The sequence below is a fragment of the Daucus carota genome, chromosome 6, assembly GCF_001625215.2.
Source record: "Daucus carota subsp. sativus chromosome 6, DH1 v3.0, whole genome shotgun sequence".
NCBI classification, from domain to species: Eukaryota; Viridiplantae; Streptophyta; class Magnoliopsida; order Apiales; family Apiaceae; genus Daucus; species Daucus carota.
The window spans coordinates 38,735,634-38,752,587 of NC_030386.2; the positions used below are offsets into that span (position 1 = coordinate 38,735,634).

Consider the following 16,954-nt stretch of genomic DNA (forward strand, 5'->3'; position numbering starts at 1 on the left):
TTTCAGCTGTCTCTTGGACCAATGATATCTTTGTTACTTCTACGGTGATATCTCTGTCACTTTATGAGATCTCGAAAGTTCGAAAGATTACAATTTTATAAGAGAAAGGAAGCAGTTCTTTTTACATTTGCAGAATAATGAGGAATTTCAATCAATTTCTACAACCCAGCCCCACTTGTCTTCAACAGAACCTTGATGAATTCCTGTCAAAGTCGAGTTCAATCTTCGACACACAAGCTCGGCATCCATCTTGTAGCATACACTGCATTTGCAATTTCCATTCAGCGTATAATACAAAGTTATGAAGAGGCGAATACCTTTTAAGCAGATAAAAAAAATGTTCAAACCAATTACCTTTTGTTCTGGTACGTTATGCTACTGACTGGAGCGACACCAACAGCCGTTCCAGAGCAAAAAACTTCGTCAGCATTCATCAAATCGTCGACTGGAATGGATCGCTCCTCAACCTGCATCCATAAAAGTTTAGGATGAACTCGAAGACAGTTTTTTCAATTTTGATCGCAATTAAGTACCTTGTAGCCAAGATCACGAGCTATATCAATGATGCTTTTCCGTGTAATTCCTTTCAGAATGGATCCATTCGGTTTAGGGGTGGAAATAACACCATCCTGTTAAACATTCTCACATCATTACCTTGATCAAGCCGGATTATTCAGAGGGTAATCCTTTGAATTAGGGTCGGCATGACGACATACCTTGACGATAAAGATGTTACAAGAACTAGCCTCCTCTAGATTTCTCTTATCAACTGAATTGAGATACAACACATCAGAGAAACCTCTGCTTCTTGCTCTGCCCTGAGCTTTCAAAACCTGGAAGAAAGACGCAATGTAAGACACTGATTGCCGTCCTCAAATAGAACAAAGGATGTTTTACAGGTGTTTACCGGAGCATAATTTGTAATGCTTTTGACACCTCCGACTCCCCCATGGGAGGAACGAAAAAATTCGTCTTCAACATAAAGATTCAATGGTGCAGTACCCTCCTGTATAAGATAATTCGGGCAAACATTCATGTATAACAATTAGATTTTCAAAACAGGCGGAAAGTGCTCAACAGATTATACCGGATTGTCAGGGATGCGTGAGTGTGTCTAATTATCAAAAAAGGTAAAAAGAAACAAAATGTAAATTTAACCTTAAAGTAGTTGCCAACAGGAGAAGCATAAATAAGGAAAGTGTATTCAGGTGCTGGACCTAATCCTAGTATTGGACCACTCCCCATAAGCAGAGGCCTGATATATAGGGACCCTTTTCCTGGAGGAGGAATCTGCATCCTCAGATAACATATATTGTGTCACTTTCTTAAGCATGTGATATGCAAATCATCCAGTTTTAGCTGCTAAAATTTACAGTAAAGAAGAACCGAATTACCCAGCGTCGATTGGCAAGGGCAGTTTGTTTTACAGCATCTACAAATTGCTCGACTGAAGGCGCTGGCATGCACATTCTCTCTGCACCGATCTGCATCCTCATTGCATTTTGCTCTGGACGGAACAGGAACAGGCCTCCGTTTTCTCTCCTATAAGCTTTCGTGCCTTCAAACAATCCCTATTCACGGTTGAAAATTGAAATAAACATTTATATGATCCATTCCATCAAAATCATCAGTTATTTATATGATCCATTCCATCAAAATCATCAGTTCTGATCAAAGCGGTAAAAAAGCTTGAATCAATTAGTGCTAAGTAATGTATAACTACAACATGACAATGTCGAATAAATCTTGCCTGTCCATAATTTAGGACACCAGCAGAAGGGCTCATCTCGATGTTTCCATATCGACTAAGTTTCCCCTGTTGGAAATTTTCATAGTCTGAGCATTTCATGGTGTACATATAGTCTGACGGCATGAGTCCGAAACCAAGATTATTCCAATCAACATCAGCATATTCATCGCCACTGTCTCACGGGAAAACACAGTCAAAAAAATATTAGCTCCCATGCCACAAATAATAATTTCTCATTTCTGCGAAAATTGTCACATCTGAATATAGGCGTACTGATCTTTATCATTTGAGTCAAGTATTTGGAACGTAAATTATTTCCAGATATAGGCGGTGATTTTGATTTCCAGAACACGAAAAATCGAATTAGGCGTACACTTAGTTGTACTTGGCCTGAACATTACATCAAAGATACGTATTCCACAAACAATACTCTCAGGTTATCTAATTTTTCCAAAATTAAACACCCTCGTGCACCCACTCCTTTCGGTAAGCAGATTATCGACCAAGCGGTCATTCCAAATAAGAAAAATAAGAAAATGTTAGGTATCGCAAAAATCACGTCCATAACAATGAGACATCTTATATGTATAATTTATTAAATTAAAACTAGTCGTTTGTTTGTCATGTTATTTGAGAAAAAAATTGGGACGACCCGTCCAAATATTACGAAGTTTTATGCCTACCTGAAAGTTGAAGGTTCACATGAATTCAAAGCAGCAGCGGCCTGAGTTGCAAAGCGTGTAGCTCGTGTCTACAACGGTAATATTAAAAAAGAAATCCAATTATCAATACATAATATGGTCTATGGCTCTATGCTACGATAAATGTTTGTCAGAGACCCGACCCCGTTACGGATATATGCATGTGTAAATAGTAAATCACACTAACCTTAAAAATCGAAGAACGGAGGGCTGAATGTTGGGTTAATAAACCAGCACTTCTCTTGATCATGATTTTGCTATGCTTCTTTCACCGTAGTTGTTGTAAAACTGAAGTTTGTTTTATGTTAATAGAGAAGAACGCGAGAATGAGTATAGCTGTATATATAGAGATGTGCATCAACAGACAGATGAGTAGATTTAAAGTGACAACGCAAAGAGAGAAGCTAGTGTCTTTGAATTTTGAAGATAAGTGCAAAAAATCGTGTTTGGTATGAATTTAAAGGAAATATATAGAGGAGTCATCATTTGAACTTTTGCTTCTAAATTTAGATCATATACCCGGGCCGCCCCGAGGATATATTTCTCGATATTCAAGAATCCCAGATTTTTTAAATTACTATAGAGCCGGATAATATAAGTTAGGATTCGAAAACTGATTATCGCGGACCGAACCGTGAATCTTTCAACCGGTAACAGTGGATATCAGGCTGGCTCTGGACAGATATCAACTAAAATAAAATCCTATGGGTATAAATGATTTGTAAGGATATACATAAGTTGCCTGCAATGAATATCTGTGTTACTGTGAGTCAGTATGCTTGAGAGCTGCTTTACACTTTTTAATTTATGAATTTTAATGGATTGTATGTGATTTTGATTTTGATTTTGTGCGGAATTTTGATAAAATGTAGCAGAGTTGATAGAATTTAAGGACAATACTCCAAAATTCCATGGCTTTTTTAAAATACACCGAATAATGCCACAAAATCTATAATTTTATGAAGTCCAAAAAAATCCATGAGCATTTGAAATTTTGAATACCATCAGATTTTAATGGATTTTAAACGATTCCAATTGAATGCCAACAGATTTTAATGGATTTTAAACCATCCCAATTGAATACAACCAGTAATATAATTTAAAATCCCAATTGAATATCTCAAGATTTTAATTGATTTCAAACAATCCCAATCGAATACCACCGGATTTCATGAATGGAATAAAAAGTTTTAAAATCTCAATCCAATACACCCTTGTAGATATGTATTTCTCATGCCGGAAAGAAATTATTATTTCTTCTGTTCTACTATTTTTTATGATTTTTTGACATGATTTGATATATATTTTAAGATTTTCTAAAAATATAGTTTTATAATTTATTTTAAAATTTTTTTTTTAACATAAAATATTGTGCAAAAATTTAATTTAAGATTATATTTTAAAAAAATAATCAAAATGAGTGCCAAACATTTTCCCAAACGTGTAATAGGTCCAGAGAGTATAAAATGAATTATCACTTTTTTTTTGAATTCAAAATGAATTATCACTTACTTGGATAATAAATATAATAGAAAAATATCGAAACAATTATTCAGAAATACGAATTTTAAACACATTCGACATACTGACACATAAATAAAAACTTGAAGCATAACGAGAGGAAAAGGAGAGTTGCAGTGGTTGCAGCCCATACGGAACCATGTGGAAATGTTGCGATAAGATCAGAAGCAGAGAAAATAATAAAAAAATTATAATTTATGCGAAGGATAGGATTGAATCTATATCTATATCTTCTTAATGAGCGCAATGCCCATTTAGATTTTTACCCAATGCTTACCCATGTTTTACCCAATTCGTTGCGTAATTTACTACTGTTTGTACGACCCGGTTCCAGATAGTTACCCGATGAATGTCCGCACACTACCCGCTTTGTACAACCCATTAATCTCACAGCTGTCCAAATATATTTACATATCTTTGCTTTCCAAGTTTTCATGTTTACAGCTCAAATCAGGGAGCCAAACATGGAAATACAGATAAAGAATGTCTCGATTCTGGTATGCTTTATGATTCCCTCTACAATCGTTTTGAATCACCTTCCCACTAGACTCAAGTGTTACGATTTTTGATCTCACGGCCTCTTTTATGGATTCCAGACTCAACATATCCGATAACAAGGAGAATGATACCGGTAAATCAAGATGATTTATTAATTGATTCCGAGCACAGCACTGTTGTTTCATAGTGATTTTGTGTCAAGGAGTTTTTGACGATGGCTGATGGATTTAATTTGCCAGGTCGTAAAAGGAACAGAGAGAATGCATTGGATGGCTCCTTCTCCGGTGATTATAGATTACAATCAACTATTCGGGTGAACACCACGTGTTTGATCTATCAACTCACAATTTTAATTAATTTTCAGGCGTCCGAAATTATGCAGGCGGAAGGTCTTGCCACTGTCGAAGGGTCTCTTTAAAATAGCGGAGGTGACACCTCCTCATATACGCAATTATTGCTGTTTTGTGCTGATTTGAGAACAAGTTTATAACCAGCCGTCGTTTGTTTCGTTCTTTGCAGGATCCAGTCGGTCTCCTTTGTCTACTGTTGATCAGAATTCACCCCTTGCCTTTGTTATGGGAACCACAACCAAAGGTGTCATTCTCTGCTCCGTTTTTTGTTTGGTCCAGGCAATAATTTCCATAGTGCTTCCACAAATATATCTCTGGTGTTCTATGCTCCTGACTATTACATATTATTTTTTTTGCCCACCCAATCTTTACGTAGGTTGCAACGTAACTCCGCTGTCTACTTGGCACTTTAATGGGAATCATGGTCATGATTTCAACTCACAGATAACAAGCACAGGTAAAGATGTATGATTGTCATTAGTAGGTATATGAAGTTTTATGCAATTCTATACAATGCATTTTAAAATTGATCTAATTTTTTGCTGTGAAATGCGCATTTGTACGACCAACTGTATCATGATTCGTACCAGGTTTTGACCGTACCCCTATTAGTAGCATTGGTCCAAACAATGCTCCTGGCCATGTGTTGGAGACACAAGAAAGAGGTAATCAGAAAGCCTTTTGTTCTTGCATCTTACGGTTGTCATTGGCCTGTATTGAATTTAAATAGCATGTGAGATTTGCACGTTTGTTCTGGTTTTCTTTGATTACCTTGCCGTGGGACCAAGTTATACCACACTAACATTATTAGATTGTAATCAGACACTCTCTCACAAATATAGCATTTTTAAAGAATTTGGGGCAAATTAAAATCTATTAAAATGAAAGCCTGATGTGCCAAAGAAGATTTTGTGCCCATGTAAAATCAGTTGCGGTCGAAGCATTAGTTGAGTGCTCTGCCTCTGTATATGATCTAGCCACATATTTCATGTCTCTGTGGTCCAAGTCATGTTGTTAAAGAAAATAACACGATCCCCGTTGAAGGTGTAATCATCTCTGTCACCGGCCAATCGGCATCCGAAAGTACATGGAGTTGAGCCGGTGAGTGATGAATTAATTGAGATAAAGTAGTAGTAGTATGTATTTGATGCATGTGAGTAGTCTGCTTATAAGATCAAGTGTGGTTCTGAGCTCAAGTGCTCTGCCACCCGTTTCTTTTCTCTTTGTCACATAATCAGGCTCAGCAAGCATCAGTGGGAGCAGCCATACTAGTAATATACAATCAGGCTTGATGTAATCTTCTCTGATTTTCGCAGAAACAAATAAATGTTTTATAATCATCTGCAGACTTTTACAAATGGAACAGGGTCTTTGTTAGATACTTTGATGGCTCCTGCTTTACTGGCGACAAGCAAAAATCCTCGATTAGTCTCTGGGCGTGTGTGTTCACTTTATATATATAGGTGTCTGTTTATATACATGAGTAGCCTACAAACCAATAATTTATAATTGGACAGTAAATTGTAGAATGCGATAATTTTCAGCTGCCCTGCTTTGGTTGCGAAGTGGAACCTTTTATTTCATTTTAACTGTAAATGTAGGACATCTTATCAGGTTTTGGATTCTATGAACCAACTGTGTCTTATTGACTTCTCTAATGCTTGCATTGTCCGTCATTTAGTTGGACAATATCAGCTTCAAAAAGAGCAGCATAATTATTGGTTCATGTGAAGAAGGCATCTGTAATTTCAACCAGCATTACAACTTTCTTTTACCTCTGCTATGCAGGCTTTGTCTCTAAGACGACTATGACAATTATATCTCCTCTGGAGAGCAGCCTATATGATAACCCTCAATGCTGGCAATTAGTGGTGGACCTTTCTTCGCTTGATGTATACTTAATAATATGAAAGTCACAATGTACTTCCTGGGAGAGATTTCGGGGATTTCAGACAAAAACAGGGATCCCAATGTTCGTCTTTCTCGACCCCTGGATAATTGTAGCAGAGTTGGCACGCCTTTGTTTAGTCACAGCTTACAAGGTAATTAATTATGTGTTAAACGGTTCTTTGTATTTTATGTTTAATTCCCCAGACTCTTTGTGTATTAATATGTTATCACACACGTCTTCTTATTTCCTCAACAGATAATCTTTCTTTACGTGTAAAACATAATGTTGATACTACTCCATCACGTCATGATTTGAACAAAAAACCTCATCCAGGTTATATTCCTCACCTGTCCACTGCATATTCTCTCAAATGAGAAAATATCAGCTTGCATTGTCCGTCATTTAGTTGGACAATATCAGCTTCAAAAAGAGCAGCATAATTATCACCAATATCAGCTTCAAAAATGTTTATTAAGTATATGTGTATTTTTATTGATTTATATATAGAGTGACAGTCATAATCTGAAGTATATTGGTATTGATGCACTTGGTAGATTAATAAAGATAAGTCCAGAAATTGTTGAGCACCAGCTGGCTGGAGGTAAGGATGTCACCAATATTTCTTTGAGTGTTTAAAGTCCTCTTACTCTGACAAATATTGTTAATCCATTATCTGCCCTTCCTTTTTTACAAAAAGAAAAAACAATACAAACAAGTGCCCTCTTATGTCCTTTTGACACAATCTGAATAGTCCACTTAATGTTGGTAATAGTTTTTGTTTGATTCCTAATGTTGTTTTTGATGAAGTTTTCAATGTTCTGCACGTGACCGAAGATTTAGAGACTTAGTTTGCAAGACATAATCATTCATTTCTTCTCTGCATGTTCCGTTAGGAGTATGCAGTAGCCAATGTTAGTTGCCATTGATGGATGGCAACTTTTTTCTCCTTCATATGTATTTATCAAGTATGCCTGGCCAGATTTGTAATGCTAATTTCTTGGGATTCCATTCTATGTGAGCTGATATTTATATTTCTATATTTCATTTAGTGTTTATTTTCAAAATTACAAATTTCAGTTTTCAGAGTTTTCAGTATATAACATTGTAGAAATAAATCTCTATTAAAATAGATTTCCATAAGTGGATTTTGTAGGTTTGGGTTTTCTTTGTTGGCGGATTTTTGAGCTATGTTGTTTTCTGTGTTGTTCTGCTGTTTGTTTCTTTTATCTGCTTTTAGGTATTGTGGAGCTATGGTATTTTACTGCAATTTTCAACAAATAACAAATTGTCGCATGTTGTTCTGGAAATGCAAAATTTTAATGGCAAATGCAAAATTGGTATCGGGGTTGTTGCTATTTTAATGGCATGGTGAAGTTGATGAGGTCTCAGTCCATTTGGAGTGATTTATACATGCTGTCAAGAAATTTGTTGATGACTGGAGTCATGTTGGCTGGACAATTGTGATTTTTTTTCTTTAGTTTCTTGGCTGAGGATTTTCTGAGCATGTATGTTCTGGTGGTGCTGCAGGTTTTGTGGGTTTTTCATTGGTTGTGTTTCGAAGGTTTTTTTAGTTCTGTTAGGTGGGGTTTCTCTCGAGAATTTGGTAAGGCTGGTAGTATTTTTTTGTTGCTTTCCATATTTCTGGATCTCTTTACCGTGTTTACAATGTTTTCAGCAAATGGAGCTCTTTCTGCTGAGGCAAGGTTGGCCAAGGTTAAGGTGGATGCCGATTTTATTGCTCCGTGCGATACTTCGATCCTTTATCCCACCGACGGAGGTAATATGCACTGCTTTACAGTTGTAACACAATGTGCAGTGCTAGATGTACTTGGACCACCATACAATGATGCCGAAGGGAGACACTGTGCCTACTATATAGAGCACCCACTTGACCATATTTCAGGTATCTACTCATTATTCCTTGGCTAATTGGCTAATATGCTGCTCTTCAAGTGAGCTTTATCTGATTATTACTTCTTCCGGGTGTTGTATATACTTCCCGGTTTTGTCTCATAAGAGGTAAAAGTACTTCCACAGAATGCAGAAGCAGTCATCTAGACAGGATTTTACTGGGTTTTTTTTTATTTGTTCATCATAGGACCCTGCTAATTAGGTAAAAGATGCAAATACATTGTAATTCACTATATTCTTTAGCATGAGAGAAGTAGTACATTTCATCTTTTAAAAGGCCAAATTATACTGATTGGTCTAGAAGAATAAAAGATTTAGAATAAATTAAATTAATGTATTTCTTAGACAATATCGAGGGCAGACCAGCTGCTATATACTTCTAGCACTCATATGCCTTACTAACATATTCGTCAGAGAGCTCTAAATATTGCAGCTAGGCCTTTGAAATGGTTATGATATATGTTATATAAGTTGGTCTGGGATTGGCTCGATGACTTGCTGCTTGGCATTATAATCAGTTATAAGCCAGTTACATAAGCCTATGTATTGTATTGCCGGTATATATAGTGAACATATTAATCTTAGCGACAAACATATCCTATGGTAGGCCTCCCATGTGTACATTATATGCCAATGTGAAATAATTAAAAAAGTGATTGCTCTAGGTCTCTAGGAGCTGCTACCTCGCTCAATCAACTTCTTAAGTTGATTGAGAAAATAGCAGAGAAGTTTAAAGATCAGCAATTCCATATGAGATTTACCACAGTATCACTAAATTTACGGGGTCAAATATTGTACCTCAACCACCACCAAATCTAATTCTAATTATGATTAAGTTTGATGTGTGTCAAATCTAATTCTAATTATGATTAAGTTTGATGTGTGTGAAAAGTGATTTGAACTTACTCTATCAGATTACAGAGCTCAGCGGCATCAGACAATATATAAACACCAGACAACATAAACATACAACTTCCTTCATGTACTTCCAGGGACATTGAACGTGAGGTAGCATCAGAGCAAATTGTTTGTCAATTGACAACACGCCCTGCACCAAGGTAATGTGAAATATAATTTTGTCATTTAATATAAACAACTAAATAAATTGAAACGAGAGATTTCCATGTATTCTTTAACATTATTCGTTTCCTCTACAATTCACTGGAACTTATATGCTAGACATCTGGAAAACATACATGAAATAGTCTAATATTTTTCAAACTTAATTTTATTAAGTGATATTCAGCTCTCATAATTTTTTAACACCTTTTTTTTGATCACCTTGCTCAATGATTGCTCTTCATCACGCCCTGCTAATAACCGCAAATATTTAAGGTATGTATGTTAATCGTTTACTATTTACATTAAGTAGAAATCAGAATTCATGTGAATTACTTTTATTACTACCAACTCTATTGCGAAGGATAGGATAGGATTGAATTATTAGAAATATGCAGTGCAGTTTCGTATTGATGAGGTGGAGCTCCCAGCTAGCAAATTTCAGATTCATGCATGCAAATTTCACATCAGATGATTACGGAGTGAAGTTACACTTACAAATATCGCTGTTATGTTTACCTTTTTGGTCGTCGGAATCTTATCGTGGTATATTCAATTCGGGCCCTGGAATCAATTCGTTTCGCTTTACTTGGCTCCCTGATGTGTTTGTTTTGTGGCATATTCTAATTTTGTAGCGGGATTTTTCCGAAAAGTTAATTTGACGGTCGAGAATTGTGGGAAAATAGATATTTATTTTTCGACTTAGAATTATTTCAACCGATGCAAACCAGCCAAAAAACGCCGTGTGTTAAATACGCAAAAGACAGACAGCTGGACAACGGGGGATAGATAATTAGATATAGAGGAATTTACTGGGCTTTAGGAAGACTCTTTTTTTTTTTTGGACAAGAATGGGCTTCAGGAACCCAATACTGTAATGGGTTGGCCATATTAAATTAAATTGTATAAAAAGTCCTGAATGCCCAGTTCAGGAGGTCGGTAGAGACGTAGAGTCAACAATACCGCTCCGTCAGATTTCTTCTCTTTTTCTCATCTTAAAGCATCTTGAACGGCGTGGTCTATAATCGTTGGCTAAATTAGACTTATAAGATATTATGTAAAATTTGTTGAATCTGTAAGACATTTTGCTACAATGGTACTGGCTATATTGGTTGGCTATAATTTAAAAATAGTAATATTGGTTGGCTATAATTTAAAAATAGTATGTTATTAATATTTTAAATTGTTAAAATAGAATATATCAGTTCAATATGGTAATAAATGATGTACAATCTTCCTATAGATTTTCTTACAAACCTATAGAGATTCGACAAATTTAGCCATCCATAAGAGGTTGGCTAAATTTATAGACAACAGCTCATCATGGTTGGAGTTGAGTTTTTGGAACTGTTGGCTAAATCTTTTTATTTTAAGTATGCCAACTCATTTTTAGACAAGTGTTTTAGATGATTGGAGATGATTTTACACTTGAGCTTCGTACTTATTCTCATCTTTTTTTTTTCTTTTTTTTTGCCCAAGGGTACTTATTCTTATTCTTAATTCCATGATAACACGTAAATATAAAATCGACCTTTACGTAAAACTTCAAGAATAATCCATCTTGGTGCAGATGAATGTTCGTAAATCATACATCCGTATCCTGCATTTTTTTAATATTATATTACATCACGCAGAAAACAAATGCGCGTCAACAATGCAAACTAAAACCCCATGTTTAATTAGTTTGGAAATAAAACTATAAAATTATCGAATTTTATATGCATGGGGATGTACCTAAAGGCAAATCTCACCTCTAGTCAGTGTCGTATTATTCTCTACTTGTTATACATCGGAATATACAAGAAATATGTCCAAAATACAAACAAAATATTGTTTGAATCTAGTGTTTGGTGCTTACATGCAATGTTTTATATCTTATCTATGTTTCTGCCTACAAAGTTCTTACATTAAGATTAGAAATATTCTCTACCTTGTACCTACTACTATTTAATATTCAACATGCTTTTGTATAATTATAAAAAAACATAATTATTTTTGACGGTCAAAATGATTTATGATTCAAAACCTTTTTTTAATATTTGATCATGAGTTCTATAAATAATAACACTCATAAATATGCTTGTAAATAGATTTCTGATCAACAATTCACAACTGCTATAAGTTCTACAAAATTATGCCAGTAAAAGACACCCTTCTATCGAATTAATTTAGTGAAGCGATCGGCTCAATACCATCCAATATCCGGCGCTATTATGACAGTCGAAATTAGAATGGGGGAACAAAACAAAAGAAAAACATAGCCAATCATTTTATTTTCCTTAATTTGTTTTAATTTGACAACAACTTAGTAGATAAATGACAAATCTCTGTGTATAAGTATCACCTTTAACATCTATATATTCCCTTCACCTATAATATTCTCACCTGTCTGAAAAACGTTCGTCAACTTAATAACATATGCAGACGGCTAATCATCATATTTCATCTTTATTTTTCAAACTTCACAAGTCTAGCTAGATTCATTTTCTATACATTCCCCTTTGATTTAATTATATATATGCATTCACCAAAATTAAGTTGGTATCGTATATTTCACTGACCATCATGAACTTTGAGGATCTCTGCAGCTCCGGCCTCAGTCTTGGCTTAGCCTCTTCGGAGAGGCCTAAGGATCGAAAAATTTCGCGAGGTTCATCGCTCAATTTGGCCTTATCGCTTGAGTTGAGTAGTGAAGGAGATGTTGTGGCGAGATCTGGCGTTTTGGAGAGACAGGTTTCTTCGATCAGTGCAGTTTCGTCGCTTTCGGATTCTGATTTTATGAAGAGTAAAGGTGGTGTAGGTAGCATTCGAGAATTGGGAGGCGGAAGAGAAGTATTTGATGATCATGATCAAGATGAAGATGGAATGGGTGGAAGAAAGAAACTTAAGCTTGATCGGTTTCAGTCTCGAATATTAGAAGATAGTTTCAAGGATCACACCACTCTGAATCTTGTAAGTACCCTCTTTTCTTTTCTCTTGATATTACCAATGACATATTGTTATAATTAAGTCATAGGCTTTGATACCATGTTTGATGACCATTTCCCTCGTCATTTTAGGGAAAGGCTTTTTACGAGTATCATTATATCCTAACACAATATTCGACTTAGTTACATTGCATGTTATGCATGAACGTGTAATTTTAATATTGTGCACCAAACTATCAAGTATAACTAAGATATTGCGTTTTTTACTTTGATCTTCATCAGAAGCAAAAGCAAGCATTGGCTAGACGCCTTAATTTGAAACCGCGACAAGTGGAAGTATGGTATCAGAACAGGAGAGCCAGGTAAAGATGATAAATTAGATCGTTCTACAGAACATTTACACTTTCATTTCTGGATTGTCCCATCTAATTCTTTACATTTCAAAACTTACCAAATATAGTAAATTATGCGCTCATACCAGCATAAACTTATTAATGTTTCCTGGTAAAAATTAACAGAAACAAGCTGAAGCAAACGGAGATGGAGTGTGAAATGTTGAAGAAATGTTACGAAACATTAAAGGATGAAAACAGAAGGCTGGAAAAGGAAGTGCAACATTTAACAGCAATTCAAGGGAAGGGGATGATGCAAGTGCCCCCAGCAAACCTCACTATATGCCCTTTCTGTGAGAGGATTACCGGTTCTGTTTCTCGTTTCATGACACCCTAATCTCCTCTCTAATTCCCTTTAGTATATATCATCCATCTGCATCTTGTTAACAACTTTGAAACCCTAGGTTTACACACTTGGAACTAAAAATTGTGATGTTCATGTAAAAAGAAACATCCAGTTACATGTAGCTCTACCGATATGCACTTATCAAAATCCATTTGTTTGTACTTTGTGCAGTAATATAAATTGCTATATAAATTGCTTTTACATGGAAAAATCGTTGGTATTCGTAGGCGGATAAAACTTACGTCTAGTACAGTGGTGATGGCTATTAGTTTTCAACACTCCCGGCAGCCATTTAGAAAATTCTGAAAGAATAGTTATATGCTGACTGCTGCATAGTTAGAAATTAGTCACGGATGACAACGAAAGCTTGACTGTAGCCCGAAGAAAGTTCAAGATTTTCTAGAGGGACTAAAGGGACTGTGGGCAGCTCAAACACGGTCTTGTTTCAAACCAGCCACTCATACTCACACAGAGTCACAGGGCCTGTTTTCAAATAGGCATGCATGGTATTTTCTTTACAAGCAAACAGATAAAACTACTATAACAATATGCACATGTTATTTTCCCAACTAAACTAATCTTCACTTAGCAGTCCCTCCTTCCCGCAATTGACTTTTTAATATATAAAAAATAGATAGTAGAGGAAAAGTAACGTGAAAAGAGAGGAATAGTGAAAAATGGTGAAAACAATTTTTAATAAATTTTAAAATATAAAAAATTAGATATAACATCCAAAAAAAACAATAAAGAAATAGTTAGTACGGAGGAAGATATGCACTTATACACGCCAACAACTAAAATTTAAATTGATTATAGATATTATTATAGTTTATAATCAAAAAATAATCTTGATCTTTAAATATAATTATGCTACTAACTACTTTCAGAGTTGAATATAACAATATTTTAATATTTTTCTACCCTAAGCAAAATTCTTTTTAAGTTCATATTGTAGTTAATTAGCTGATATGATAAGAAAGGTTATAATTCTTTTTATGTTTCCTCTGTGTAAGTTGTCTGTCATCCACGCTCCCGTATCTGATCATGATCCAATTCTGTTGGACCTACTTAGCGTGGCTTTCTCTCATAAACAATTTCGGTTTAGGTTTGAGAATACCTGGCTTCAAGAACCGAATTTTCGCAAAGAAACTACAGATTTTTGGCTAGCTCTTCCACCATCGCATATCCTTCCCAAGCTTTTATCTGTGTCAAGTTTTATGGCCAGGTGGGGGAGGAATTTCTTCCATAAATTCCGAGACAAAGTGAAGAAACAAAAAGAGTTGTTGTCTTCATTGGTTAATCGTATTGATAGTGCAGGAGTTGCATTATATTTTGAGGAGAAAGAGAGACTTAACGAACTCCTTCTTCACGAAGAAGTCTATTGGAAACAGAGGTCTAAAGTATTCTGGCTTACTGAGGGTGATGCAAATACCAAATTTTTTCACGCCTCTGCTTCCACTCGACGGAAAACTAATCATGTGCCTTTTTTAGAAACAGAAGATGGAACTCGTGTGCATGACAGAGACGAGATGTGTACTGTGGTTAAAAATTATTTCGTAGATATTTTCAAGGGAGATCTGAGTGACTCGAGTGTTCAAACTGTTGGGGAAAATCCTTGCGTGACTGAGGCTCATAATCAGTTGCTAATTGCAGAACTCTCTTTTGTCGAATTTACTAATGCCGTGAAACAAATGCATCCGGATAAAGCTAGTGGTCCGGACGGTCTTAATCCTGCATTCTTTCAACAATTTTGGCCTGTCCTTGGTAAAGAGGTTTATATCTGCTGTAGAGATTGGCTGCGTGACAACTCCTTTCCGGCTAGTCTCAATGACACCAATGTTGTTCTCATTCCCAAAAAAGAGAACGCGTGCTCAATGAAGGATCTGCGCCCAATTGCGTTATGCAATGTGTTATACAAAATTCTGTCCAAGGTCCTAGCAAATCGTCTTAAACGTATTCTACCCCAGATTATTACGGAAAATCAAGCTGCTTTTGTCCCTGGTAGGAGCATCAATGATAACGTGCTCGTTGCTTTTGAGCTTATTCACCATATGAAAAAGACTAATCGTGGTAGAGAGGGTGATATAGCCTTGAAGTTGGACATTTCGAAAGCTTATGATCGAGTAGATTGGGGGTATTTGCGTGGTAGAATGCAGAGTATGGGGTTTTGTGCTCAATGGGTGCGATGGATGATGATGTGTGTGACAACAGTTTCCTACGAGTTTTGTTTCAATGGTTCGACAATTGGACCTCTCAAACCTACTAGGGGAATACGACAGGGGGACCCCCTATCCCCTTATCTATTTCTTTTTTGCGTTGAAGGCTTATCTTTGGCTCTTACTAAGGCTGTTTCTGATGGGGTTATTCATGGTGTTCGTGTTACTCCCACAGCTCCAGTTATCTCCCATCTTCTTTTTGCTGATGACTCCTTCTTATTCTTCCGTGCAAATCATCAGGAAGCAGTAGCAGTTAAGGGTCTGTTGAATGAATATGCTCGTGTCTCGGGTCAAGCCATCAATTATCAAAAATCTGGTATTTTTTTCAGCGACAATATTAAACAAGAGCAGCGTATTACGTTGTCTGCCACTTTGGGAGTGCATAATAACTTGGAGAACAGCATGTACTTGGGTCTTCCTTCTTTAGTTGGTCGTTCGAAAAAAAGAGTTTTTGGGTTTGTTAAGGAGAGACTGTGGAGAAGGTTACAGGGCTGGAGGGCTAAGAAGATTTCAAGAGCTGGTAAATCGGTTCTTATTAGAAATGTTGCAACAGCCATTCCCTCATATTGCATGTCTTCTTTTCTTCTCCCGGAATCTATGTGTAAAGAGATGGAGATTATGTTGAATAAATATTGGTGGCAGTCGGGATCAACAGATAGGCGAGGTATAAATTGGGTTGCTTGGGATGGTTTGAGCATGTCTAAGTGTCAAGGTGGCCTGGCATTCCGCAATTTATATGGGTACAATATAGCTCTTGTTGCTAAGCACGTCTGGAATTTTATACATTTCCCCAACTCCCTTGTGTCTCGATTTTTCAAAGCAAAATATTTTCCTCATTCTCATATGCTGCAAGCTAAAGCAAATCCGGGTTCTAGCTTTATTTGGCAAGGAATTATAACAGCTAAGAATGAGGTTATGAAGGGATATAGATGGATTCTAGGTGACGGTGAGTCGATTAATTGTGTTCAAGATCCTTGGCTTCTTGGCAAAGATGATTTTAAAGTTGATCAGAGTAGAACCTACGCAGACAATATGATGATTGTGTCCAACCTTATGCAGTACAATTCTCGTGAATGGGATGTTGAAAAAATTAATGGCATTTTCTCTGTTGACGATGCCAGAATGATTTTATCAACTCGTATCCCCCCTCTCCCAGTAGCAGATCGTCTTGCATGGTCCAGAACAACAAATGGTAGGTACTCGGTTAAAACAGGATACCAGTTGTGGCATTCGAGTAAAGTTGGCACCGGGACTGTTCCCCAATCGAATGGCTGGAGTAAAATTTGGAAGTTGGATCTTCCCCACAAAATAAATCTGTTTTTGTGGCGAGTTTGTAGAAATAATATTCCAGTAAAGAGTAGATTGTATTCTAATTTCTAAAGGAGTGCAGCT

The 16,954-nt window shown here is 36.2% G+C and overlaps 3 protein-coding genes across 6 annotated transcripts; 2 read left to right on the forward strand and 1 right to left on the reverse strand.

Moving 5' to 3' along the window:
- Positions 1 to 78: 78 nt before the first annotated feature.
- LOC108227812 (branched-chain-amino-acid aminotransferase 2, chloroplastic-like) lies at positions 79 to 2,926 on the reverse strand. The gene is made up of 10 exons (XM_017403163.2): positions 2,639 to 2,926; positions 2,434 to 2,501; positions 1,751 to 1,922; positions 1,395 to 1,571; positions 1,159 to 1,290; positions 908 to 1,006; positions 717 to 833; positions 534 to 629; positions 355 to 467; positions 79 to 262 (listed from the first exon to the last, which is right to left on the reverse strand). The coding sequence occupies exons 1-10, from the start codon at positions 2,699 to 2,701 to the stop codon at positions 148 to 150; spliced, it is 1,152 nt and encodes a 383-aa protein (XP_017258652.1). The 5' UTR covers positions 2,702 to 2,926; the 3' UTR covers positions 79 to 147.
- Positions 2,927 to 4,156: 1,230 nt separating this feature from the next.
- On the forward strand, positions 4,157 to 10,706 carry LOC108224776 (plant cysteine oxidase 2-like). 4 transcript variants are annotated; one of them, XM_064078914.1, is made up of 11 exons: positions 4,160 to 4,603; positions 4,710 to 4,754; positions 4,835 to 4,898; positions 4,990 to 5,064; positions 5,197 to 5,277; positions 5,411 to 5,485; positions 6,609 to 6,862; positions 8,239 to 8,314; positions 8,387 to 8,614; positions 9,537 to 9,680; positions 10,085 to 10,706. In XM_064078914.1, the coding sequence occupies exons 4-7, from the start codon at positions 5,046 to 5,048 to the stop codon at positions 6,728 to 6,730; spliced, it is 297 nt and encodes a 98-aa protein (XP_063934984.1). In that variant the 5' UTR covers positions 4,160 to 4,603; positions 4,710 to 4,754; positions 4,835 to 4,898; positions 4,990 to 5,045; the 3' UTR covers positions 6,731 to 6,862; positions 8,239 to 8,314; positions 8,387 to 8,614; positions 9,537 to 9,680; positions 10,085 to 10,706. The 4 variants fall into 4 exon arrangements, with proteins under 4 accessions (XP_063934983.1, XP_063934984.1, XP_063934985.1 ...); XM_064078915.1 differs by having other exon boundaries at positions 8,239 to 8,291; XM_064078913.1 differs by having other exon boundaries at positions 4,157 to 4,603; positions 5,197 to 5,485.
- LOC108224775 (homeobox-leucine zipper protein HAT22) lies at positions 9,894 to 13,591 on the forward strand. The gene is made up of 4 exons (XM_017399497.2): positions 9,894 to 9,957; positions 12,270 to 12,633; positions 12,891 to 12,970; positions 13,127 to 13,591. The coding sequence occupies exons 2-4, from the start codon at positions 12,460 to 12,462 to the stop codon at positions 13,335 to 13,337; spliced, it is 465 nt and encodes a 154-aa protein (XP_017254986.1). The 5' UTR covers positions 9,894 to 9,957; positions 12,270 to 12,459; the 3' UTR covers positions 13,338 to 13,591.
- The last annotated feature ends 3,363 nt before the right edge of the window (positions 13,592 to 16,954 follow it).

Bases quoted from the DNA above. Each gene is read 5' to 3' on its own strand.
- LOC108227812 (XM_017403163.2), bottom strand. From the start codon at position 2,701: ATGATCAAGAGAAGTGCTGGTTTATTAACCCAACATTCAGCCCTCCGT. The intron at 1,291-1,394 runs GTAATTCGGTTC...CTGAGGATGCAG, and splicing joins CCCTTGCCAATCGACGCTGG to ATTCCTCCTCCAGGAAAAGG. The intron at 834-907 runs GTAAACACCTGT...TCTTTCTTCCAG, and splicing joins GCATTACAAATTATGCTCCG to GTTTTGAAAGCTCAGGGCAG.
- LOC108224776 (XM_064078913.1), top strand. From the start codon at position 6,791: ATGTTCGTCTTTCTCGACCCCTGGATAATTGTAGCAGAGTTGGCACGC. The intron at 8,315-8,386 runs GTAAGGCTGGTA...CAATGTTTTCAG, and splicing joins GGGTTTCTCTCGAGAATTTG to CAAATGGAGCTCTTTCTGCT. The intron at 8,615-9,536 runs GTATCTACTCAT...TTACTCTATCAG, and splicing joins CCCACTTGACCATATTTCAG to ATTACAGAGCTCAGCGGCAT.
- LOC108224775 (XM_017399497.2), top strand. From the start codon at position 12,460: ATGAAGAGTAAAGGTGGTGTAGGTAGCATTCGAGAATTGGGAGGCGGA. The intron at 12,634-12,890 runs GTAAGTACCCTC...GATCTTCATCAG, and splicing joins ATCACACCACTCTGAATCTT to AAGCAAAAGCAAGCATTGGC. The intron at 12,971-13,126 runs GTAAAGATGATA...AAAAATTAACAG, and splicing joins TATCAGAACAGGAGAGCCAG to AAACAAGCTGAAGCAAACGG.